This window comes from Schistocerca americana, chromosome 1, assembly GCF_021461395.2.
Source record: "Schistocerca americana isolate TAMUIC-IGC-003095 chromosome 1, iqSchAmer2.1, whole genome shotgun sequence".
NCBI classification, from domain to species: Eukaryota; Metazoa; Arthropoda; class Insecta; order Orthoptera; family Acrididae; genus Schistocerca; species Schistocerca americana.
The window spans coordinates 765,456,091-765,483,826 of NC_060119.1; the positions used below are offsets into that span (position 1 = coordinate 765,456,091).

The 27,736-nt window shown below is 38.7% G+C and overlaps 1 protein-coding gene across 2 annotated transcripts in view; it reads left to right on the plus strand.

Moving 5' to 3' along the window:
• Nucleotides 1–27,736, plus strand: part of LOC124545399 (synaptonemal complex protein 3-like) — a 148,921-nt gene that overhangs the window by 82,849 nt on the left and 38,336 nt on the right. Inside the window, exon 4 of one of the 2 annotated variants that reach the window (XM_047124333.1) lies at nucleotides 1,955–2,225. The exons of the other annotated variant lie outside the window; for it this stretch is intronic. Coding sequence (XP_046980289.1) covers nucleotides 1,955–1,996 — 42 coding nt within the window. The 3' untranslated portion in view covers nucleotides 1,997–2,225. Of the gene's footprint in view, nucleotides 1–1,954; nucleotides 2,226–27,736 lie in introns of those variants that run through there. 2 annotated transcript variants of the gene reach the window in all.

A 27,736-nucleotide genomic window follows, 5' to 3' on the forward strand; every position in this document is an offset into this window, starting at 1 on the left:
ATGTAAATCGTTCAAAGATGACAGGGTGATTCAGTATAGCCACTTTGACTACTGCTTCTTTAATACTCTGAAAAGCTTCTGCTGTCCCTTCATCTCATACCATTTACCAATTTTTTTTAATAATAATAACTCTGGAGGATTGTTAATTACCCCTCCTTGGTTGCCAAAGGAAGTTCTTTATAAGGGGGATTTGTTTATAGGTTGTAACTAAATCAACTACTTCACTCAAGATATGTCACCTTGAAGCTGTTCATAAGCACTTTTACCTTATTGAATGTTTATGGCCACCTTCTCATGTTTTCTTGATGCAGTAGACCTGCTATGCAACTGTGCTATGGGACTTTGTTTCCATCTACAGATGGTCAAGGGCTGTAAGAAAGTTCACATTTACACCAATTCACTACAAAATGACATAAATGCCTTTTTAGATAACCCTTCTGTATTTGGTTGTTCCCATATTTGATATAACAACATTTGGTGACAAACCCCTTATTACTCATGAGGAGAGGTCTCCAGCAGTGTGATCATTGTTTTGAAAATATCTACATGGTGATTTAGGTTAAGACACCAGGTATCACACATTGCAGCCATTCACCCGGGTGGGCCCTCGTTTGCGAGTAATTGACAAAAAACAATTCGGAATTTGGTGGGATACTCAGTAGTGCTAAAAAAGTTGCATTGTATAGTTTGGGTATGTGGTATAATGGATGGGATATCAGCTTGACAAGCAGGAGGTTGTGGCTTTGAATTTTGTCAGGTGCACAATTTTTTTTTTGCACGATAATCCTTATAAAAACATTTAAAACGTAACATAAATATCTATTGCACTATGGACAAAATAATGTAGATGAAAATGTAAGAAAGACAGGTTTATAAGTAAAATAAAATTCAGGTAAAATGAGAAAAAGATATAATGAATGCAATAATGTGGATGAAGAAACAGGATAATAAAACAAAAGAAATCAAATCGAAATAAATATGTAAAATTAATTAAAACACATGAACAAAGATTTCAACTGGAGGAAGAATGATTGAAGAAAAGAATGAACAAATGAAGCAGTTGATATTATAATTATGTGATAAAAGAATGAAATTAAACAGATACATGTAAATCAATTAATTGAATGAGAATGATGATGAAGGTAATGTCAATAAAGATTTAAATATTAAAACAAAAATCCTTACTGCACCTGACAAGATATGACCACACAATCTCCTGCATGCAAAGCTGTTTTCCTATCCAGCACACCACACAACGTGACTACATAATGCAACTTTTTAACGCTACTGAGTGCATAAAGTATGCTGATTTTTTCCCCCATCATTTAGGGTGAATGGCTGCAGTGTTTGATACATGGTATCTTAACCTTATAGTAGGTCACACTCCTGTAACATTACCTTTTTTTAAATAGAGATAACTGATACCATGTATACTATCGATTCTTGAATAAGTGAACATTATATCAACTGTCTAACTGAATGAACTTCATACGATTTTGTATACATGTGTTATGTTTTCAGCTAAAATATGTAAAAATAAATTAATTTGTTAGTACTCTGTACACAGAGTTAAAATTACTCTTCTTTTAAAAATATTTGAAATTACAAAATTTCTGGCATACTTAAAATTAATGTTATTTCACAATCTAACACTAATTATCAAGTTTGTTTCTGGATTGATTTACAAAGTAATGATATATTTTAGCGAAGATTCTTCTTTGGCAAGGAAAGTTTGTAAACTATCCTTTCTTTGTAAACTATTTGGAATAATGTGAGTACTGCAGAAAGTTAGGAGTAGTGGTCACACCTGTGATGGAATCAGAGTGTAGTGATTCGAGGATTTACACATAAATTCTGGAACCACTCGACCTTCTGCCACCTTTAACATGCGGTATTTTAAAGATAAGTGTGACAGAGAGCCTGTTTATTGTGCAACGCATGTCTATGTGTGCAGGATGGACGTTGGTCATGGAAGGACAGGGGCTGCATCAGATGAGCGACGTTGACAAGTGTTTGGCACTCATACCATAGAACCTGTATGGAAAGTACAAGGAGTAATTATGTGTTATTTCTTGGTGATGGAATAATTGTAATTGTTATAGACAGTTGAAACATGTTTTGTCTAGAGACTCTTACTTAATCTTGGTGTTAGACTTGCTAGAAGCAAGACTTGTCTTTGAATCTCAGGTGGTTATTAAATCCACGACATTGTAATTATATTTAATAGTATCTAATGGTTAATGACGCAGTTGACCTACAAGAGTTTGTATGCTTATGTGAAACTTGTGGAAATGAAAATATAGCTGAACTGAACTGAAAGTATGAGGGTACCAAGTTATTTAAAGAGAGAGAGAGTGTCGTTTTTTGGTTCCTCTAACTAACATTATTTCTTCGGAGAAGAAGTTGTGGAGATTGACGCATCTGCATATCCAGAGAAGAGGATCGCCTAAATGTTTCAAGTAAGTCAACTGTAGTAAGAGAAGTGTGAAGTTTGCAATCCAGTCTTGCACCACTTCTCTTGTTGCTGAAAACATTAGAATGTGGTGACTGATGTGATCAGGACTCGTAGGAAGAGGAATTTTGAAACAAAATCAAGATAAGAAGATATTGTGAGTTGCCATAACAACCAATAGTAACAAGACAGGGAAATTGTTTCACAGAGTTGGATTCTGCATAAACAGTAAAAAGGGGTGAAAATTAATAAATACCGTACAAGAGAAGACATAAGGAAAATCTCAACAGTTTAGACTAAGAAAGTTACGACAAGATCTATTCGATGATGAAGATCCAGTGTGGAGAGTAAGCAGCCCTCACACACATCGCAGGGGCATGGATGCCGTAACCAGCAACCGACACCAATGGCACCAGCTGCTGCTCACTGGTGCTGACTACAAACTCATTCACTGGCACCAACATTGAAACCAAACTTTGACATTGCCGACACCCGTGCCGTTCACTGGCACTGACTCCATACCGGCTCACCGACACAGCATAAAACTCTGCGCTGGGTGAATGAAAGACAATAATTATTTGAGTGTGAAGTTAAGGACACTGTTCACTAATAAACTGTTAGTATAGTTATTATACTCAGAGGTTAATTTTTTTTAGTGATCACTAGATCTAAAAGTAAGAAGGATATGGATAATACTCAAAAAATTGGGGAAATATCAGAACCAGCCATGGTCATGACAGTGAGTAGGGAAATGCCAGACATGTCTGAAGTACTGAATTTAATCAAATCTCAAAACGCCCTGATTCAGCAACTCTGAGTGAAAAGCTGGAAGCACAGAGTGAGGTTTTAAGTTCTAAATTGGAGGCCTTAAATGATAGAGTGGAGAGTTTGCAGTTAGATTTAAAAAATGAATTAAGTAATTCCTTGACTATTCAGATGAATCAAATGGTTACTGAACTTAGCCAAAAGCAGAATGACCAATTTCAGAAGTTGACCCAGAAGTTAGAATTTGATATTGAAGACAAATGTAACAATGTAGAAGCTGAACTTGGTGAAAATTAGGATCATTTCAAAGTGTATACAATGTTACATTTGATGTTCTAAAACAAAGCTTTCCCACTTTAAAGGAAAGTGTTGAGAAACAGGACAAACTAATTCCTATAGTCCAGTCACAAATTGCAGGCGTTAACACGTGAGTGGATGACGTGGAACGTGACTTTAAGGAGAAAATAGTCACATCAGACTTAATAAATAGTAATCTGGAGGAACAGGTAGAGGAAATAATCGATAGAAAAGTTGCCGCGAGGATAATCTCCTGAAACATTTCAACTGTTGCTGTTTCCAAACTTAAGGATAATAGCAATGTTATAGACTACTTGTGCGAAGAATTCAAACCTGTCCATGACAGAGTAAAAAGTAGAATAACTTTACTTAATGTTGTGTTCTCTGGTAAAGTGGTAATTGTTTTGTTGTGGGGAGGCTTGCACACAAAATTTAACAAGAAGTATTGGTCCGTAAGTAATCGAGTGAGGTTAATGTCAGATCCATGGGATCGGGTGGAGTCACATCTGTCTCCCAGGGATGTTAAAGTTCTGTGGGTGGAGTGACAACCGTCTGATCCCTAGTTGTTTCTGGTGTTTCTTCTGCAATAAAATTTTCCTGCACAGAATTCCCCCAACTTCTTTCATTATCCCCCTACTTCTTACAGTAGCCACCTACTACTTATACTATATTATTATCCATCATTAGAGAAACATATCAGTTTGGAATTGTGATAACGTCACCCAAAGTTGCTCCTGGTATGTGATTAAGTTGTCCTCGGTTGTTGGAGGATTGTGCACACTAAGAAATGTGATGAAGTTGTCATCGGTTGTTGGAGGATTGTGCCTGCTAAGTATTTGGAAGAAGTTGTCCTCGGTTGTTGGAGGATTGTGCCCGCGAAGTAGGTTAGGGAGTAGGGAGATGTGTCCGCTAGGAAATTTTATGGCGTTGTCCTCGGTTATTCCAGGGGTGCCCCTGCCTGTCTTCATAACTCGTCCCATGTTGTCTCAACTTATTTTGACTTGCTAGGTGGCAACATGTGATAAAGATTAAGTATGCCTAGCCAGCCATTCTCTCCCATGGTCTTGACTGTAATGTTGACAGCAGCTGACATGGTCTCCTTGTATAGTTAGGTCTTATTTTTGCCTAGCCAGTCAGTCTCTCCCACCATCCATCTATAGTTAGGTCGTATTTTTGCCTAAGCTATTCTTTGAAAGTAATCTCTTATCCAGTTTGTCTATGGGTGCAGAAGTCATAATAAACTGCGAAGGATATTAGATTAATAGAAGATATGATATTGTATGAATAATTACATAATTGTGATAATATGATACATAAGTTAATGCTTAATGGAGAATGTTTTTTACCTTTTATAAAAAGTGATGTAAATGGGACGGTTTGTATCAATTTTGAAAGGGGTGGGTAGTGTAAGTAATAGCATGATTTACACCAACAGATAAATCATGACTGATACTAAACACACATCACACCTTCCAGACAACCCTCGCACATAAGTGTGACTGATTCTTCACCATTTGTCATTCCATAGGGGTTGCTAAGATTTTTCTTTGGGGACCTCAAGGGCGAAGATGAGAATGTCCGTTCTGTAGCAGACAATTAACACCACACCTCCTCCGGCTTCTCACTCAAGTACTGGTGAGGTAGGGATCCTGGGGAAGGGGGCTGGGAAGGGTTTCCTGTCTTTGGAGCTGTCTTATTTCTCTTCTTCAACCTTAGCAACCATGTCTACTTTTTCCTTTCTTACTTCTCATTTGAGTACTTTTCTATCTTTCCCTTTTTACATATTTGTATACTTCTATTGCTGAAGTCCTCCTTATTTTCTATGGTTTCCAATAAGCTTCAACTTATTTCATATAAGTAGGCCGAAGAATCACACAACAAAACATGAAGATGCAAACAGTGAAGGGACAGATTGAAATGATATAAGAACCGTGAAGTATTGTGGGGGAAGAGGTATGTGTACATCGTGAAGTATGCGCACATTGTTGTTTATTGTGATGGTTCTATGTCGTGTGGACGTGCCCACCCACCCACCCACCCACCCACCCACACACACACACACACACACACACACACACGGTCATTCCGTATTGCCTATGTGCATAAGTATAGAAGAACTGTGCTTATTTTGCATCGAGTATACCTAAGTAGGAAGCATGAGTAATTTAGGAGAGATAAGCTGGAGAGGAAGGGTTTGTGATAATTGTTAAGGAAGGTAAGTCTGACAAATATTCTGATGACTGGTAGGATAGTGGGACTCTTATAACACAAGTAAACACATTTTGTATAAATATTATAGAGTATAGAGGTAGAATATATACCAAGAGTATAAAAGATGAAAAGTAGAGGAGGACTCTAGGGTACTAAATGAAGTATTAAAAACCGAGTGTGCAGTGTGCAATAGGTTATGTATTTTTACCAGAGGATATTTAATTATAGTATACATAAAGATGTATACTTGGGTAATGAACCTAGAGGCCTACTCATAAAGGATAAGGAGGGCGCACCCAGCATTTATTGGATGTAAAGGGCAGCTAGGCAGACCTCATAAAGGCTGACCTATACTGTGCGGACAGGGGCACCAAGAAGGGGATTGACCTGTACCACAGGAGAACAGGAATTTAAAGGGACCTACCAACCGAAACAGAAGGAGGAAGGGCACTCATAGGGTCAACCCATGTGTAAGGTATAGATGTTGATCTGACGGAAAAGGACAGTATCGTGACAGTAGTCACACGTTCTGTAGGAATTATTCGGGTAAGTTTGAATTCTATATTTCACTAGCATTATTATGTTTTATGAGTGTTAATAGGAACGCATTTATTTTGCCCAGAGTTCCTCCAGACTACAGAATACTATAAGTAAGGAGGCCATTATGTACTAAAGAGGTAATACAGAGAATTAGAATAAAGAATGAAATCTTCAAGGGTCCACGACACCTGGAGTTTACGACTGGAGCTGTAGAGAGAGTCCTCACCGTTCATAAGTAAGGGTAATGCAAAATTAAATCATAAATAGAGGCTTATGTTCTAAGAACAAAGTAGAGTAAAGAATTAATGGAAAGACAAAAATCAGAAGCCTGCTGTATGAAGTACAAGGATTTATGAAAAAAAATTGTGTATATAACCTTATGTAGTAAATTATTACTTTTGAAATGTGGATTGTTACTAGGTACGTTCTTAATGTACATGATGGTTATGTATAAAATACCACGTGTTCGATCTGAGGAGGGGGGGTGTATGTAGTGATACGTGAATTTACATGTAAATTCTGGAACCACTTGACCGTCTGCCACCTCGAACACACAGTATTTTAAAGATAAGCGTGAGAGAGAGCCTATTTACTGTGCAGCACATGTCTGTGTGTGCAGGATGGACGTTGGTCATGGGAGGACAGGAGCTGCGTCAGACTAGCGATGCTGACAAGTGTTTGTTGCTCGCACCATAGAACCTGTATGCAAAGTACAAGGAGTAATTATGTGTTATTCCTTGGCGGTCGAATAATTGTAATTGTTATAGACAATTGAAACATGTTTCGGTTAGAGTCTCCCATTCAGATCTCTGGGAGAGTCTCCCATTTCAGATCTCTGGGAGGTGACTACCACAGGGGAGGTGGCCACAAGGAAAAGATTGAATAACCAAAAAAAGGATAACATTCTATGAGTTGGTGCATGGAACCTTAGAATCTTGAACGTGGTAGAAGAGCTAGAAAATCCAAAAAGGGAAATGCAAAGGTCAATCTAGATTTAGTAGGTGTCAGTGAAGTGAAATGGAAAAAAGACAGAGATTTGTGGTCAGATGAGTATTGAGTAATATTAAAAGCAGCAGAAAATGATATAACAGGTATAGGATTCATTATGAATTGGAAGGTATGGCAGAGAGTGTGTTACTATGAACAGTTCAGGTTGTTGTTAACAGAATTGACAGCAAACCAACACCAATGATAATAGTTCAGGTACATATGCTAACATCGAAGCTGAAGATGAAGAGATAGAGTAAGTATATGAGGATATTGAAAGGGTAATACAGTAGGTAAAGGGAGTTGAAAGTCTAATACTGATGGGGGACTGGAATGCAGTTGTAGGGGAAGGATTAGAAGAAAAGGTTATAGGAGAATATGGGCTTGCGACAAGGAATGAGAGAAGAGAGGAGAAAGACGAACTGAGTTATATAATAAATTTCAGCTAGTAATAGCAAATATTGTGTTCTAGAATCATAAGAGGAGGAGGTATACTTGGGAAAGCCTGGGTGATATAGAAAGATTTCAGTTAGGTTACATCATGGTCAGACAGAGATTCCAAAATCAGATACTGGGTTGTAAGGTGTACCTAGGAGCAAATAAAGACTCAGATCACAATGTAGTAGTGATGAAGAGGAGGCAGAAGTTTAAGAGATTAGTTAGGAAGAATCAGTATGCAAAGAAGTGGGATTGGAATTACTAAGAAATGATGAGATATGCTTGAAGCTCTCTAAGGCTATAGGCACAGCAATAATGAATAATTCAGTATGCAATACTGTTGAAGAGGAATGGACATTTCCAAAAATGACAATCACAGAAGTTAGAAAGGAAAACATAGGTACAGAGAAGGTAACTGTGAAGAAACTGTGGTTAACATAAGTAATTCTTAAGATGATCAATGAAAGGAGGAAGTATAAAAATGTTCAGGGAAATTTAGGAATACAAATCACTGAGGAATGAAATAAATAGGAAGTGCAGGAAGCTAAGATGAAATGGCTGCATGAAAAATGTGAAGAAATCGAAAAAGAAATGATTGTTGGAAGAACTGACTCAGCATATAGAAAATTGAAAATAACGTGGTGAAATTGAAGTTAAGGGTGGTCACATTAAGAGTGCAACAGGAATTCCACTGTTAAATGTAGGGGAGAGAGCAGATAGGTGGAAAGAGTACATTGAAGGCCTCTATGAGTATGAAAATTTGTCTGATGTGATAGAAGAAGAAACAAGATTCAATTTAGAAGAGATATGGGATCCAGTATTAGAATAAGAATTTATGGGAGCTTTGGAGGACTTAAGATCAAGTAAGGCAGAAGGGATAGATAACATTCCATCTGAATTTCTAAAATCATTGCGGGAAGTGGCAACAAAACAACTATTCATGTTAGTGTGTAGAATGTATGAGTCTGGCACCATACCATCTGTCTTTCAAAAAAATATCAGCCACACAATTTCGAAGACTGCAAGAGCTGAGAAGTGTGAGAATTATCACACAATCAGCTTAACAGCTCATGCAGCCAGGTTGCCAGCAAGGATATATACAGAAAAATGGACAAGAAAATTGAGGAAAAGTAAAGGCACCAGAGAGACGATTTTGATGTTGCAGTTGAAAGTGGAAGTAAAAAAAATGGCTCTGAGCACTATGGGACTCAACTTCTGAGGTCATTAGTCCCCTAGAACTTAGAACTAGTTAAACCTAACTAACCTAAAGACATTACAAACATCCATGCCCGAGGCAGGATTCGAACCTGCGACCGTAGTGGTCTTGCGGTTCCAGACTGCAGCGCCTTTAACCGCACGGCCACTTCAGCCGGCGAAAGTGGAAGTAAGACTAAAGAAAAATAAAGACATATTCATAGGGTTTGTTGACCTGGAAAAAGCGTTCGACAATGTAAAATGGTGCAAGATGTTCAAAATTTTGACGAAAAAAGTGGTAAGCTAGGGTGAGAGACAGATAATATACAATATGTACAAGAGCTGAGAGGTTATAATAAAATGGACAACCAAGAATGAAGTGCTTGAATTAAAAAAGGTGTAAGACAGGGATGTAGTCTTCTGCCCCTATTGTTCAATTAGATTAGATTTACTTTCATTCCAATTGATCCGTAGTGAGGAGGTCCTCCAGGATATGGAACATGTCAGAAAAACAACAATACACGACAAATATTTACAACTAAAACAAGTAAGCTAATGTACCATTCCACATGTCTCAAGTGGAATGATCGTCATTTTTTAATGAACACTAAGAGTCATTTTACAAATACTAATGCACTGAATTTAAAATAAAAAAGTTTTTTATTTATTTGTAAGGTAATAAACATGTAATACAACTACTGTAATCCTTATTTACAATGAACACATTACTGCACTGAAATGGTGCAGAAGTTAGATTATACTTACACACACACACAAATTTTCAATGAACACATTACTGCACTGAAATTGTGCAGAAGTTATGTTGTACTTATATACAAATCAGTTGGTTTTACTAAGAAATTCATCAATGGAGTGGAAGGAGTTGGCCACCAATAAATCCTTTAGGCTTCTCTGAAACTGAATTTCATTGGTTGTTAAGCTTTTTATGGCTGCTGGCAAGTTATTGAAAATGTGTGTTCCTGAATAATGCGCACCTTTTTGTACAAGACTAAGTGACTTTAAATCCTTGTGAAGATTGTTCTTATTTCTAGTATTGATTCCATGAATTGAGCTGTTGGTTTGAAAAAGTGATATATTTTTAATGACAAATTTCATTAAGGAATAAATATATTGGGAAGCAGTAGTTAGTATCCCTAGTTCCCTAAATAGGTTTCTGCAGGATGTTCTTGAGTTCACACCACATATAACTCTTACTGCACGTTTTTGTGCCCAGAAAACTTTAGCTTGGCTTGATGAATTACCCTAAAAAATAATCCCATATGACATTATGGAATGAAAGTAAGCATAGTATGCCAGCTTTTTCATTTTTATATCCCCTATGTCTGACAAAATTCGCATTGCAAACAGAGATTTGTTAAGATGCTTCAGCAGTTCTGTGGTGTGCTCCTCCCAGTTGAATTTATTATCAAGCTGTAATCCCAAGAATTTAACACTGTCCACTTCTTCTATCTTCTTGTCATCATATGTTAGACATATACTCTTGGGACACCCCTTACAAGTTCTGAACTGCATGTAGTGTGTTTTTTCAAAGTTTAGTGACAAAGAATTGGCTAGGAACCAGTGATTAATGTCCACAAATATTTTATTGGCTGATCTTTCTAAGACTGCACTTGATTTGCTATTTATTGAAATGTTTGTATCATCGGCAAACAAAACAAACTTGGCATCTGGTAATGTTACTGATGAAAGGTCATTGATATACACAAGATAAAGTAAGGGCCCCAAAATGGAACCTTGTGGGACCCCACATGTAATTAGTTCCCAGTTGGATGATGCCTGATAGCTTGATGCATGTCTCTTTCCTAATAACACCCTTTGTTTCCTGCCAGAGATATAAGATTTGAACCATTTTGCAGCATTTTATGTGAAAGAAGCAATGACGGAAATAAAGGTTCAGGATTGGAATTAAAATTTAAAGTGGAAGGATATCAATGATTTGCTGATGAGATTGCTATCCTGAGTGAAAGTGAAGAAGAATTACATGATTTACTTAATGGAATGAACAGTCTAATAAATATAGAATATGGATTGAAGAAAGACAAATGTAATAAGAAGTAGCAGAAATGAGAACAGCGGGAAACTTAACGTTAGGATTGATGGTCATGCCGTGGATGAAGTTAAGGAATTCTGCTACCTAGGCAGCAAAATAACCAATGACAGATGGAGCAAGGAGGACATCAAAAGCAGACTAGCACTGGTGAGTTTTGAAGAATTTGAGAAGTGGTGCTGCAGATGGATGTTGAAAATTAGGTAGGCTGATAAGGTAAGGAATATTGAGGTTCTGTGTAGAATTAGAGTGGATAGGAATATGTGGAAAGGACAGGATGATAGGGTATCTGTTAAGACTTCAGGGAATGATTTCTGTGGTACCAGAGGGAGTTGTAAGAGGGCAAAAACTATAGAGGAAGACAGAGACTGCAAGTAAGTCAAGATGGCGTCAGTTGTGGAAGTTTTGAATATAGAAGTTCGCAAAAATAATGTTATACAGTGTCAATCTTGCAAAAAGTGCACGAAACCTGTTAAAAGTGGCTTTTTCTGTGTCCAGTGTAACCATAAATTTCATTTTTGTTGTGGAAAGGTTGATCCTTCCCTGAGAATCGACAATAACTGTGCGGCTATGTGGAACTGTGCTGATTTTAAACAAAAGGCTGCATCCCTTAATGATCAAGAAATGTGTACTTGTGATGCAGCAAGGAAGACCGACAGTATCAAAAAGGAAAACCTATCATATATTACAGTTACTGGACTCTTGCAGGACAAATTAAAAAAAACTGTACGAGAAATATGAATTAAATCCACACAAGTCGGAGCAATGGCGTGGTAAAACAATGACCAAAGATGTGAAAATCAGTGCTTCATCCTCCGAAAAGATCTGTTGTTAATTATTGCTGAGCTACGAGAGGACACAAAAAATCTGAGTGATGAAAACAGAAGACTCAAGCTTAAATTGGAAGAGAGTGATCATCGGGTATGTCTTAATATTTCCAAACCCATCGAAGGATTGCCAGAAAGTGAAGCTATGACTAAAACGGCTCACAACAGGCCTAACTGTAGATGGGTAACTGTAAAATGGAAGGGGAGCTCTTACAAACATATTAACAATAAACATAGGCAGGACTTCGTGTTACCATTAAATAACAAATATAATTCGCTTCAAAACACAGATGACATAGAAACTGTATCAGCATACTCACCTGATAAAGTGGTGCAGGACACTCAAAACTTAGCAAAGAGCCAAGTAAGATATAAGAAAAAAAGTAAAATCAAGATTTATTCAGACAGTTACACCAGAGGATTAGCAGCTATGTTAGGCTAATGGAAAGCGGACCTCGTGTGATTAACGAGTTTGAAATAAAAGGTACCGTTAAATCAGGAGCTGGTTTACAAGACATTTCAACGTAAATCAAGAAAGAAAGCACAGACCTCATGGACAGAGAGTTTGTAGTGGTAATGGCCAGGGCAAATGACGTCAGCAGAAACGAAAGCAAGATAGCTACTTTGACACTGAAGAAGACTCTCGGAGTGTTAACCTGCACCAATATGATTGTCGTTAATGTGCCTCATCGACTTGATTTGCCCCAGTGGTCATGTGTGCATAAGGAAATGGAGTAGAAGAACGAGGAGTACAAAACTATCTGTAAGCACTTTAAGAATGTTTCCTTAATTAACACCAGTAGTTGCAGCAGAGAATGGCATACCAAGCATGGTCAGCATTTCAATACTCTAGGTAAACGTGTTTTAAGTGATACAATTCTCGGAATAGTATTGGATAAGCTAGAGAAGGAAAAAGACTAGTAATGTGTTTGGATTATGTTTCAACTGAGATGACAAAAAATTTGTATGCATAGACCAGGCTGGTTGTTCTAGTAACATAAGGACACAACCTGGTCAACTTTCATGTGGTAACATTAGGTTGTGTCAACTAAGAGAATGTGCAAAAAAAGAAATGCCCAAAGTAGAGTTTAAAATATGCCACCTCAATATTCAGGGTATGGCAGTTAAAAATTAATAGTAAACGAATTTTCAAATGAAAACTTGGTAGATATTCTATGTTTAAGTGAACATCGGTGGAAAGAGGATGAGCTTGTGTACAAAGTAGTGGATGATTACACACTAGTTAGTTGCTATTGCAAAAAACAGCACTTACGTGGTGGGGTAGCAATATGCGAAAACACCTCTTGCACCAAACTGTGGCAGGATAGATCTCAATGCCCTTTGTGATGAAATGCATTTTGAAATATCAGGTCTAGTAATTGAGACTCTTAAGTTAATGATAGTACTAGTGTACAGGCCACCTAGTGGTGACCCCCATATCTTTCTCGAGAAACTTGAGAAACTCTTAATGTACATAAATCTAAAAACAAAGATGATGTGACTTACCAAACGAAAGTGCTGGCAGGTCGATAGTCACACAAACAAACACAAACACAAACACACACACACCCATATCCAACCGCACATACACAGACACAAGCAGACATTTGTAAAGGAAATGGCCTTTACAAATGTCTGCTTGTGTCTGTGTATTTGCGGTTGGATATGGGTGTGTGTGCGAGTGTATACCTGTCCTTTTTTCCCCCTAAGGTAAGTCTTTGCGCTCCCGGGATTCGAATGACTCCTTACCCTCTCCCTTAAAACCCACACCCTTTCGTCTTTCCCTCTCCTTCCCTCCTTCCTGATGAAGCAACCGTTGGTTGTGAAAGCTTGAATTTTGTGTGTTTGTTTGTGTTTGTTCGTGTGTCTATCAACCTGCCAGCGCTTTCGTTTGGTAAGTCACATCATCTTTGTTTTTAGATATATTTTTCCCACGTGGAATGTTTCCCTCTATTATATCCATATCTTAATGTACATATGTATACTGAAATGGAAAAAATACAATATTGTCATTGGAGGGGACATCAATTCAAGTTCTGATGTCCTACAGGACAGAAAAACTGTGACAGAGCTCAAAAATGTGCTTCGACAATTTAACCTGTACTATGTTAACTGCAAACCTACCAGAGGCTCATCCTGTCTAGGCAATATATTTACAAATATTTACTGATGTACAAATATTTACTGATGTAATTAGTTTCCCTTACTCAGATCACGATGCAGTATATCTTAGTCTTAATAATGTAACTTCAGACTGCACCAAACCAGAATCTAAAATTGTGATTACTAGACCAGCGAGCAGAGAGAGGATGGATAGGTTTAGACATGCCCTCTCCTATTTCAGTTGGGACACATATTTCATTAGGCTTCAACACTGTTCAGCTTATATTGTTTTCACCAAGTTTTTCTCCGTATTTTCAAATATATTTAAAAATATCATCCCTTGGAAAAAATGTACAGTGAATATTAGTAGTAATTATAAGAAAAGGAAAGTGAAGGAATGGTATACTCCACAGTTAGGGCAACTGAAAAATATTCTAGTCTGTATAAAACCAGTAAGTCAGAACTGTATAAAGAACTGTATGCTAAAGCTAAATACAAGTTAGGAAGGCAATAAATGAAGCAAAGAAACGGCATAATATAGTAAACATTGAAAAATCTAACAATAAATGCAAAAAGGCCTGGAGTGTAATAAACTTCATTACCCCAGAAGAATTTAGTAAATATTGTACTCAGTCTCCACTGAAGAAATTAGTAGTTCAATAAACAAACCCCCTGAAAATGCGCTTAGTATTATGGACAGTCGCTTTGAAAAGCTTCCCCCAAGCACCTTCACCTTCACGGAAGTGAGCCCAAATAATATCCTAAAAATAGTGAAAAATTTCAAACGTTCAGTTAGTGTTGATTACTATGATATGTCATGTAATTTGTTGAAAGATGTTATTGATTGTGTGATTTATCCTTTAACTTTTTGAGTTAACAAATGCCTAGTTGAGAGTAAGTTCCCCGACATACTAAAAATTTCTAGTATTGTGCCTGTATATAAAAAAGGGGAAAAGAACTGTCCCACTAGTTACAGACCTATATCCATAACCCCAGTTTTTTCAAAAATTTTAGAAACAATTATGTATGAGCAAGTTAGTGTCTACTTGGGTAAACTAAATATAATTAGTGATAAACAGTCTGGATTTAGGAAAAATAAATCCACAACAGATGCAATGGACTCCCTCGTAAAATTAGTCCTAGATGTGTTCGGGGCTAGGGACTATGCCCAGGCTACATTTTGTGACCTGAACAGAGCCTTTGACTGTGTAGAGCATGACACTGTGCTGGATAAGCTAGTTCACTATGGTTTTGATGACAACAGTATAAATATGTTCAGGTCTTTTCTAGAGAACCGTCAACAAGTTGTGTGAGTTGGTAGGAAGAAATCAAATTTGGTTAATGTTAGTGTTGTGACTCACCGAACATTCAAAGATGTTAGTGTTGTGACTCGCCGAACATTCAAAGCGCTGCCGCGCAATTATGCACGTCCTCTACGTGCGGCACTGTCTACCAGCCATGCAGCATCTGCGCCACCTAAGCGGCCAGCCGAGCAGCGGCCGCTAGACTGGGACTCAGTGCTCATTCGAATGCTAACGTGTACACATGTCTTGCTTGTCAACTTACTCTGTGACTTATATGTGTTGTGTTGTTCTGAAATATATGTGTTAAACTTGACGTTGTAACAATTGGTGGCGAGGTAGTGGATTTTTCCTTTTCACCGTTGACCCACAGGGTTCCATGGCTACTATTGAGCAACTATTGCAAAATCTCCTTGAACAGCAAATGCTTCTAACAGTGGTGATTCGCGGTTTCGTCACGGCGTCAAATGCGGGGCGTTTCTCGTCATTGGCTATACCTCCTTTTCCTCCTTACGACGAGACGGCGGAAGACTGGTCTGATTATGCAAATCGTGTTCGACAGCACTTCTTGGCAATTCATGTCATGGATGAACAACCATGTAAGTCTCTGTTCCTTTCCTGGATTTCATCTCAAATGTATTGGTTGTTGTTGCAATTCGCTCCTTTGAAGGAACCTGCGTCTTTGCCCTTTGCTGAAATGTGCTCACTTCTGTCTGTCTGTTTTCAAAAGCAAACGCATGTGGTAGCCTCTTGTGTTGCCTTTTATCGTTGTCAAAAACAGCCACATCAATCCTATTGCGCTTGGGCTGCTGAACTTCACGGCCACAGTCGAAAGTGTCAATTTGTTACTGACGTTCACAAAGAATCCTATGCCGATTCCATGGTATGGGATGCTATTACCCGTCGGCGCCCGACAAAGAAGTTCGGCAACGTGCCCTTCAGTTGGCGAATCCGACTCTAGATGAAGTTCCCTCCATTGCGCAGTCTTTTGAAATTTCTCGCGCCGCTGAGGTGCAAATAGAGGCGTGGTGTGGTGTCGGGGAAATACAACCTCTGTGCGCTGTTGACGACGCGTGCGGCGCGTCCCCGCCGGCCAATGTGGCCGCAGTGTGCTCCCACACGCAGCCTCGGCCTAACCGTAAACAACCCGCTAAGAAACTGCAGCAAAACCCCCGGCAACTTCCTTCATGTCCGCAGTGTTTTATGAAACATTCATGCGAGGATTGTCCCCAACGTTGGGCTGTGTGTCACAATTGCAAAAAGAAAGGTCATGTGTCTTCCGTTTGCAAATCCAACTTCATACATGATGTTCATGAACATGACGCTGATTCTGATTCTGTGTTGTCTGTCAATTGCACTTCTTCCCTTTCAGGGAAGTTATTCCTCACTGTCCAAATCCATGGTCGAGATGTTTGCATGCAAGTTGATACCGGTTCTGCTGCCACTATAATTAATTCTCAGACGTATCTTCAGTTGGGTTCTCCACTCCTGTCACCTGTCACTCGGCAATTACGGACGTACAATAAACAGAAGATTTCTCTCTTGGGACAGTTTAATGCTGAGGTATCTTACAAATCCATCATTCGCACTGTTCCCATATTTGTGGTCAACCAGAGCAACGCAGAAAATCTTTTTGGTTTCGATGTCTTTCACGTTTTTGGGTTCTCCATAGATGACTCTGTCAATATTGTCTCTGATGCTATTCCTTATGCTCAACTGGATTCCTTGTCGACGACATTTTCGTCCCTTTTTTATCCTGGATTAGGCCGTGCAAACGACTTTGAAGCTCATATCATGCTCAAGCCCACTGCTCGGCTTAAGTTTTTTCAGGCTCGGCCCATTCCTGTGGCCCTTCGTGATTGGGTAAAACGGGAGTTGGATCGTCTCACTACTTCAGGGGTCTTGCTTCCTGTCACTTCCAGTGAGTGGTCCTCTCCTGTCGTTGTCGTTGCTAAGCCAAATGGTGATATTCGTCTGTGTGGCAATTTCAAAGCCACTGTAAATGCTCAATGCCTCATCGACACTTACCCTATGCCCCGTCCTGAAGAACTGTTCACTAAACTTGCTGGAGGCCAGTATTTTTCTAAAATTGACCTGTCAGAAGCTTATCATCAAATTCCACTCGACGCTGCTTCCCGGCAGTTTCTGGTCCTTAACACGCCTTTCGGCCTCTATCAATACCGACGCTTGCCATTTGGGGTTGCTAGCACCCCTGCTCTCTTTCAGTGATTCTTGGAACAATTATTGCTCCCTGTCCCTGGGTGTATCAATTACATGGACGGCATTGTTGTCACTGGCTCCACCACTGATGAACATCTTCAAAATCTCCGCACACTTTTTCATGTCTTACAGACTGTCGGTCTTAAGTGTAATCTTCAGAAATCACAATTTTTTCGGGCATCTATAACGTACTTGCGGTTTCAACTCTCTCGGGATGGTATTCGTCCGCTTCAGCAAACTGTTGCTGCGATCGATGCCCTTCCTCGCCCTACATCTATTAAGGAACTGCAGGCCTTCTTGGGGAAAATAGCATACCATCACAAGTTTTTACCGTCTGCGGCTTCGGTGGCTCAGCCGTTGCATCGCCTGTTGCATAAAAACGTGCCTTTTCACTGGTCCGCGTCATGCGAAGCGGCTTTCCAGAAATTGAAGACTATGCTGAAACGGGCCCCGTGCCTGGCTACTTATCGACCTGGCCAACATCTTGTTCTTGCCACAGATGCCTCTCAATACGGGGTCGGTGCAGTCCTTGCGCACCGTTTTTCTGACGGTTCGGAACAACCCATTGCTGATGCCTCCAAAACGCTCACGGATGCCCAACAAGAGTATTCTCAAATTGAGAAAGAAGCTTTGGCCATTATTTATGCTCTTCATAAGTTTGGTGTTTTTCTCTATGGCTCAAAATTTCATCTTGTTACGGATCACAAACCACTTGTTTCATCCATGAATGTCACTTCCCGACAAGGCTGCACACCGCCTCCAGCGTTGGGCTCTTTACTTGTCTCGTTTCAATTATGAGATTCATTTCCGGCCAACGGCTCAACATGCAAATGCTGATGCTCTGTCTCGCCTTCCCATGGGTCCTGATCAGGCATTCAATAGGGACGAACTTTTGTGTTTCCACCTGAATGTTGCCGAGCAACGGGTTGTGGACGGGTTCCCCATCACTGGGGACAGGCTGGCAGCTGCTACGGGTTTTGACCCTACCCTCTCCCAAGTTTTACGCTGTATTCAGAAGGGTTGGCCAGATCGCCTGTCCGCTAAGACTTCTGATAGTATTGCGAAAGTACTACTCTTTGCGCTACCGCCTCACGGCTAGGGATGGTGTTATCCTCCTCTCCACTGACAATGCTTTGCCGCGTGTTGTGGTACCTGCATCTTTGCATGTTTTGGTCTTGCGCCTCCTTCACCAAGGGCACTGGGCTGTGTCTCGCACAAAATCTCTGGCGCGCCGTCATGTGTCATGCCTGGCATCGACTCTGAAATAGCACACATGGTCGCTGCCTGCGGCCCTTGTGCGTCACAGGCCGCTGCCCCGGAGTCATCTTTGTCACTGTGGCCTTCGCCTGAGAAGCCTTGGGAGCGCATTCATGCCGACTTTGAGGGACCCTTTTTAGGTACTTATTGGCTCCTCATAATTGACGCCTACTCTAACTTTCCTTTTATTGTCCATTGCACATCGCCTACCACCGTGGCAACCACCAGTGCTCTCGCCCGCATTTTTTCTTTGGAAGGCCTCCCATATACTCTTGTTACTGATAATGGTCCACAATTTGCCTCTTCCGAATTTGTGGAATTTTGCGCTCGTCACAGCGTTATGCATGTCACGGCCCCGCCGTTCCATCCACAATCCAACGGTGAGGCTGAACGACTGGTCCTCACATTTAAGGCTCAGATGCGTTAACTTCTGACTTCTTCTGCTGCTAATGATGCGGTTCTCCAGTTTCTGGCGTCTTACCGTTTCACCCCCATGGACGACCACAGCCCGGCTGAGCTCTTACATGGCCGACAGCCCCGCACGCTACTTCATCTTCTGCGGCCTTCCACCTCACGGCCGCAGGTGCCTTCACTTGGCCGGTTCACCGCCGACGACCTTGTCTGGGTACGGGGATATGGCAGGCGGCCAAAATGGAGCCTGGGCCGCATCTTAAGACACTGTGGCAGACGCCTGTATGAAATCCAGATGGACACGGGTGTTGCAGTGCGTCATTTGGACCAGCTTCGGCCTCGTGTGCCAGCAACACATGTTCTGAATGCTGCTACACCACCTTTGGCTCTACCTGATGCTCGGGATCTTGGCATCTCTCAATACTCACAACGCGGCCCTCTCACCGTCATCGCGATGCCAGCACAAGAATGGACACCACCGGGAGACATGCCCATGCAGGAACCGGATGACCATCCCCTGTCAGAGCAAATCTACTTGCCTCCTCCTCCAACGGATGCCAACACATCGCCCATGTCTCCTGTCATATCAACTGGACTTGCCGCAACGGGCAGATTGGTGCATGGGGCCCCAGCAGATTCAACCCCTATGTCTCCTGTCATCTCGACCCCTTATCATCAGGGACACTTCCGTCTGTACGGGAAGCGTCCTCCTCGAGACTTTACGGCGAGTCAAACAACGCCTATGGACGTTAGCCATCTCCAGGACACCTCCATCAAGACCAGTGCAACAATTTCAAAGGGGGGAAAAGTGTTGTGACTCGCCGATCGTTCATAGCGCCGCCGCGCAATTACACGCATCCTCTACATGCGGCGTTGTCTGCCAGCCATGCAGCAGCTGCGCCACCTAAGTGGCCAGCCGAGCAGCGGCCGCTAGACTGGGACTCAGTGCTCATTCGAATGCTAACGTGTACACATGTCTTGCTTGTCAACTTACTCTGTGACTTATATGTGTTGTGTTGTTCTGAAATATATGTGTTAAACTTGACGTTATAACAGTTAGGTACGGAGTGCTTCAAGGGTCGGTGCTTGGACCTTTACGTTTATACTAATGATTAATGACCTGCCCTCATTCGTAAATTCTCACGCAAGATTGTATGCTGATGACACAGCTTCTTCTACATAAAAGCTCTGATCTAGGTACACTGAAAACACTGGCTGAAAATACCCTTGCTCAGTGGTCATTATGATTCAAATTTAATGGCTTCTTACTAAATGAAATGAAATTATACAAGCTATTAGTGAACAATCCATTTTACACCATTGACGAATTTTTTGAAGATGAAAATAATGTATTCTAACATGTACCTATTTTATGTAAACCAATTTACATCATTATAGTAGTTTATGTAGAAATATATGCTCTTGACTTTGTCTACTGCTGTAATCAGCCGAATGACAATAAATTATTTTTTTAAAATTATTAATAAAACTACTGGAACACACCAACAAATAATTGAGGATGTAGGTTGCAAGTGCTATGCTGAGATGAAGAGCTTGGCATAGGAGAGGAATTCATGGCAGGCCGCATCAAACCAGTCAGAAGACTGATGACAAAAACGAGGATACAAGATGACTTGGATAGAGTTTCTGTTTGGTATTATGAATGGCACCTTACTTTAAATGTGGGAAAATATAAGTTAAGTGTGCAAATACAGTATTAATGGCGAGATCTTGACACAGTTATATGTATTAAATATCTGGGTGTAACATTTCAAAGCAACATGAAATGGAATGAGCATGTAAAGACTGGTTAGGGAAGATGAATGATGGACTTCAGTTTATGGGGAGAACTTTGGGAAAGTGTAGATCATCTATAAAGGAGACTATGGACAAGAAGAAGAAGAAGAAGAAGAAGAAGAAGAAGAAGAAGAAAAGAAAAAATAGAAAGAAAGAAAGTCGGAATGCCACCTTCAAAAGCAGCCATATCATACGCCAACTTTGATACAATTTGTGCATAGCTTTTTATGTGGATATGATGACCATCAAGTGTGTCGCCAGAATGAATGGCTAGTGCTGAACTTTAGCCAAGAGCAGAGTTGATGAGCACAACATGCTCAAGTACAATGGCTGCTTCACTACCTGTGCCATGTGGATCCTTACTCCACACCAGTTTTTCTGAACTACAGATGGGAGTTATCCTTGCAACACATGCTTCATTTCTGTAATCCTCCTAGCCTCAGTCTGTACTAAGTCACTGCACCCACACCCTCTACCCAACATTCTTCCATTCCTCTGTCCTGTCACCCCCTCCCAATCCATGCCTTCTCATCATTATCAACATCATTTTGTGCCGCATGAATTCACTGGCCCTGGTGCCTGCGCAACCACTTACTCTCCCTCTCACATCCCTGTTCTGCATACCTGCTGCCTCCCTCCAAGTCACACCTTTCCTCCTGCTTCTCACCTCTTTTTCCCTGTACCAATACCACCTGAAACAACCCTTCTGCCCAGTCAACCTGCCAAATTACAATCTTACTATTGTGTGTTCAGCCAGCAAACGTTTTTACACAAAAACCTAAATTAAATAATTGTGTGTATATATGTAATTTCTTTATTGTTTAGCAGGATTTAGTCAGATTCAATAGGTCCTTGCAAAGTTCCATTTTCTGGTTTTTCCTCCTGGTAGACTACATTAAGAACAAATATATTTTTTGTGGCGAATTCTTCTAAGATGTTACCCTACCATTTCTAGTATCATATCCAAACTACCACCTGAAGAATTATTATTTAGTTACTGGACTGTTTTGCATTGAAATCCTCCCTTATCCTCTTGTAATGGAATATGTTGTAATTTTATCAATTTTTATAGCTTTTCATCTGAGTGTGAGCACTTTTATGATTCTCATCAAATACCTTTGTTTATTTCTTACCTTTCAGTGTGAGATTTCCATAACATCTGCAATATTGTTTTCCATTTTCTTGTTTGCAATAAAGCCTAAATCTTAATTTCCTCCCTGTTTTGTTCCTCTATAGTCTATAGTAAAAATTATGCACTGATTTTAATTATATTTGGTCTTCATTTTGTTGCCTCACTTCTGATAACTATCCTATATCTCACTTGATTTTATTTATTTTCTCTTCTGATGTCTCTAACCTACCTTTAGATCCAAAAGTTATGGTATTTATTGCCCGTAAATAAAAAGTAGTTGAAGAATTTTGGATTCTGAGGTTCATATTACTATTTTGTGAGGTAAATAAACTAACAAACTCTACTGATGTATCTCACTTAAGTAATTGTGATTTTGTCATGCTTCTAGGTGGTTCAAACAGTATATATAGGAATGAAACAAAAGGGTTTGCAAAAGAAATGAAGGAATGCTTAAACACCCTATTACATACAAATGTACTCGTTGTTAACATTCCTCATCGTTATGATTTGCCTGCCTGGTCCTGTGTCAACCAAGAAATTTACATTGCAAACAAACTGATATCAGAAATATGTTCTACATTTCATAACGTAGAGATAATTGATACATACAATTTAGGAAGAAGATTTCATACAGCTCATGGACTACATTTAAATATGTTAGGAAAAGACCAAATAGTAGAAAAACTCCAAAATCATATCCTGAAGAAATCAGCCCCAAGTATCAAGATCGCCAAACAACCACAAATTACAAAATGGTTTGGGCCAAAAACAGAAGTTTTGATGGAAGCAGAACTGTGTCAACCACTCAAAACCATCTCTGCTACTGAAAATTGCGTGCAAGAAGCCACACACAAAAATAAAATCTCGGCCAATTTTTTAGGGTAAGTGCTGTGTCAGAAATACCTTTAGAAAAGAAATTAATTAAACCCTTAACTGAAAAGTCACAAAGTTCATCATTTCTTGTATTACACCATAATGTCCAGTCATTCGGAAATAGGATTCAAACGCTGGAAGTGTTACTTCAGTCTCAAATAAATCCAGATGTAATATGTATTACCGAACACTGGCTGTCTAAAGAAGAAATTCAGTCAACCTCTATTCCAAGGTACTCATTAACAAGCTTTTATTGTAGGAATTTCTCCACACATGGCGGTACTTCTATATTTGTAAAGGACCAGATAAAATTCAGTGAGGTAGGCCTAAATGAACAGATTGCATTATCTGAAGATAAGGAATTTGAGTTTTCTATGGTTAAGCTGCCTGAACTAAACTATATAATTATAAATGTATACAGAGCACCAAGTAGTAATATTCCAAATTTTATGACCAAATTAGAAGTTCTGCTGAATAGTGTCAGCTCATTAAATATGAGAATAATGCTTTGTGGCGATTTTAACATTGATTTATCAAAAAACAGTAATGCTAAACTTGATTTGTTAAACATGACCAAATCCTTTAATATGATCCCCACAATACACTCTCCAACAAGATCAACAGAGCATACTGATTCAATAATTGATCAAATCTTCATAACTGATACTGGTTACAAATTCACTGGCGAAGTACTGAGCATGGGATACAGTGACCATGATGCTCAGCTACTGAGCATTGACATGGAAAATAGTAAAATCAGCCCCAAAAAAGTATTTCAAAGAAGAAACTTTTCAGATGACAATATTAGGATTTTCAACTTCCTATTAGCTAAGGAAAATTGGGACAGTGTTTACATGCAAACAACTGTTGATAATATGTTCTTAAGCTTCCATAACACCTTCCTTTATTACTTTAATACAGCATTTCCTTTTGAAACAAAAACTTCAAGCATCAAAATAGAAAGTCGTGGGTAACAAAAGGAATCAAAATTTCTAGTGAGAGAAATAGATTTCTCCAATATTGCTCCAAAAAATACATAGTCACTGAAGAATTTTCTGACTATTGTAAAGCCTACAAAAAAACTTATCTTAGAGTGATTAGACAGGCAAAACTTTTATGAAATGACAATTTCATAAGAAACTCTTCAAACAAAATGAAAGCTATGTGGAAAGTTATTAAAAAAGAAACTTGTAGTTCAACACCTAAAAAGGAAAACATTTCTCTAACACTTAATGACTCTAAGGTCACAGATCCATACACAGTTGTAAACAAGTTCAATGAATACTTCACTTCACTAACAGAAGATCTCATTCAGGCAAACTGCAAGGTATCGTTCTTCAATTCCACCAATACGTCAAACAGCACTAATGCTACAATGTTTGTTTATGAAACAAACCCTGATGAAATTAGGAACATAATAAAATTGTTACCCAATAAAATCTCTAGTGGCTATGATGAAGTACCTGACCTCATATTAAAGGTGTGTGCTCCCCATATAGTAAAGCCATTATCAACCATCTACAACCAATCATTAAAAACTGGCATTTTTCCAGATGCTCTCAAAATAGCTAAAGTCTCACCATTACTAAAGAAAGGTTCCCCTGATTTAGTATCCAATTATAGACCATTATCCATATTAAGCATCTTTTCAAAAATCCTGGAAAAACTTTTTTATGACAGGCTTATGAATTTCATAAAAAACCACGCGCCAATCAGCATTCAACAACATGGTTTTAGTAAATCTTTATCCACCCAGACAGCAATTTTTGAACTGTTGGACCACATACTGAAATCAATTGACCAGCATAATATAGCTGCAGGTATCTTCTTAGATCTCTCTAAAGCCTTTGACGTACTAGATCATAAAATTCTGCTTGCTAAATTGGAAAGAAGAGGAATAAGAGGTGTGGCTTACAACTGGCTATGCTCTTACCTACAATGCCGCAGACAGAAGGTATCACTTCAATATGATATTAATGTACAGAATAAAATAAATAACACAGTTTTCCTCTCGGAGGAAAGAACAATAAGGTATGGTGTTCCCCAGGGTTCTGTTCTAGGGCCATTACTTTTCCTCATTTACATAGATGATCTTGTTGAACGTATGAGCCCACAAAAAACTATCCTGTTTGCTGATGATACAAGCATAGTGTTGACTGGATCTAGCCCTGAATCCCTTCAGACAATATCTGATAACTCTATGAAAAAACTTTCTGAGTGGTTTAACAAAAATGGCCTAATTGTTATTAGTGGGAAAACTGTATGTATCAACTTCCATCTAATTCCCACATCCAATCAAAAAACTATCCAAGTAAAGTTAAATAATGATAAAATTGAAAATATAAATGCAACAAAATTTTTGGGTCTATGCGTCCAACAAAATTTAAAATGGGACAGACATATAAACAACTTACTAAAGAAACTCTCATCATTGTGCTATGGACTAAGAATACTAAAATCTACTACAAGTAAATCCACACTAATGCAAGCATACCATGTGCAGTTCCACTCATTGCTCCGCTATGGAATCATCTTTTGGGGAAATTCAACTCACAGCACAAATATATTTAAACTACAAAAAAGAGCACTGAGGATAATCTGTGGCCTCAAAAAGCTGGAATCCTGTAAATGTCAATTTATAAAACTTAATGTTCTAAGCATCCCATCCCTATTCATTCAAGAAACAATCCTATTCTCCGGGGAATACCTCTCAAGAACAGGCAAATTAATCCAAAACAATGATATACATGCTCATTATACCAGAGGGCAATCTAATATCCATCAAATTTTTTCAAGGACATCATCATACCAAAAATATATCACTCATCTGGGTGTCGTATTACACAATAAAATTCCAGAACAAATAAAAACTGCTCCAGATCCAATATTTAAAAATAAACTAAAGGCATTTCTGACAAAGCACTGTTTCTATTCAGTACAAGAATTCCTGGAAATGAAAAATTATAAAGTTCCTTTGTAAAATACTGTGATTAGAGTGAAACATTCTGTAGGCAAAATAATAACCTAATTTCTACTATACACAACTATGTTTCAGTTTCACTTCCCCAAATTTTTTAACTCGCTTTTTGAATGTACAAGTACACATTCTATTAGTATTAAAACTTAATTGTCTGTGAAATCTCAATGTTAATTTCATGTTTAATGTAGTTTTTAAATGACATTGTCCTTCTGTTGTGTTTCCAGTTGACATTTTCACTATTCTGTAATCTCAGTGATTATTTGTGTAAATTTAAAGTAGCACTACATTGCCTACATGTTTCTGTTGTGTTTCCAGTTGACATTTTCACTATTCTGTAATCTCAGTGATTATTTGTGTAAATTTAAAGTAGCACTACATTGCCTACATGTTTCTTAGTTCCCCATGTAAATTGTTTATATTCTCTGTATGTGAAGTTACTATATTCATCAATGAACAATTTTGTGTACATTTTTTTAAATGGCAGTCCATTGCCTATTTTTTTTTCTCCAAACTACATATTTGTTAAGAAAAATGACTTGTCCTATATCATGTGTACTTTGTACAATATGTGATCCACAGGATAAATAAATAAATACAAATACAAATACAAACATTATGGAACAAGCTTTGGGTGGAGAAGTAACTAGGCATGTCCTGTGGTCTGAAGTCATTAGCTGAGTTTCTTCCACTTACAACTCCTAATATTACTTCATTTGGGCTAAAATACTGACGTCCCAGGAACTCACACATATCATTCAGATATTTGACAAATGTTCCCATGGAATACTAGCCCACCAGAGCCTAAATACTTAGACAATATATGTGAACAATACTAAACCTTGATAGAGTTGTTTTTGCAGCATTCTCAGTCAAGACAACAGTGCTTCTGAATCTCTGTGCCTAAGATCAACATGATTAGTATGTATCCTGACCATGTGCCAACAGAGCCCTGAAATCGTCATTCACTATCATTATTTCACAATCAGTCAGACTTTATGTCATTCACAATACTTTAAATTTAAAGGATAGCATGCTTTAACTCACCATATTGTATGCAATATCAGGTGGTGAGCATATCATCTATATTTGTTCCCCATAAAGTGATCTATAGTGATTGTAACCTTATGGGTGTGAACAGCTGCTTGTGTTATTACAATTATTATTATTATTATATATTATTATTATTATTGTTGTTGTTGTTGTTATTTTTAGTGTTAAGTTAGTAGTAAATGTTCAAGTTGCTGCTGACTTCATGTGAGACTCCCATCAGTGAGTTATTTGCTGCCATTGGGAGAGGGATATTAACTATATATGGCCCATGCATTAACAAGAGGTGGAAAAATAGATTAACAAAAATATAGGGATGGCACTGTCATCAGTGGTAGATTACCTGTGATTACATGTGTGTGAGGTTAGCCTTTGCTAAATACTCTATTCAGACAGACTGCTTTAAGAAACTCAGATAAATGAGCTGTTGCACACTACAAGAAACTTGTTTGAATAAGCTTACTGTGATTTAGCAGAACATTAGAACCTAAAATTCAAAGTCAGTAACTGTTTTTGCTTCCATAATCTATAATGTCAAAAGGAAGTTGATGTGTTAGATTATAAATTAGCAGACTATTTCTATTGGGAAAATAATGAGAAGTTGTCACATATGTTAACAATATCAAGTTCAAATCTGTTGAAACCAGAAGTTTCTTTTGGGGTTAACAAATTCTAAATTTGTGCTTGTGAATTCTGTTACCAGACAACTCATTTATAATTATTACATTATATAGACCCACCCGTGGAAAATTTTCAAATATTTCTAGCCACTTCGAGTCATTATTATGCTAGGGACAAAAGGGAAGAAAATTATGGTCTGTTTGGATTTTAGTATT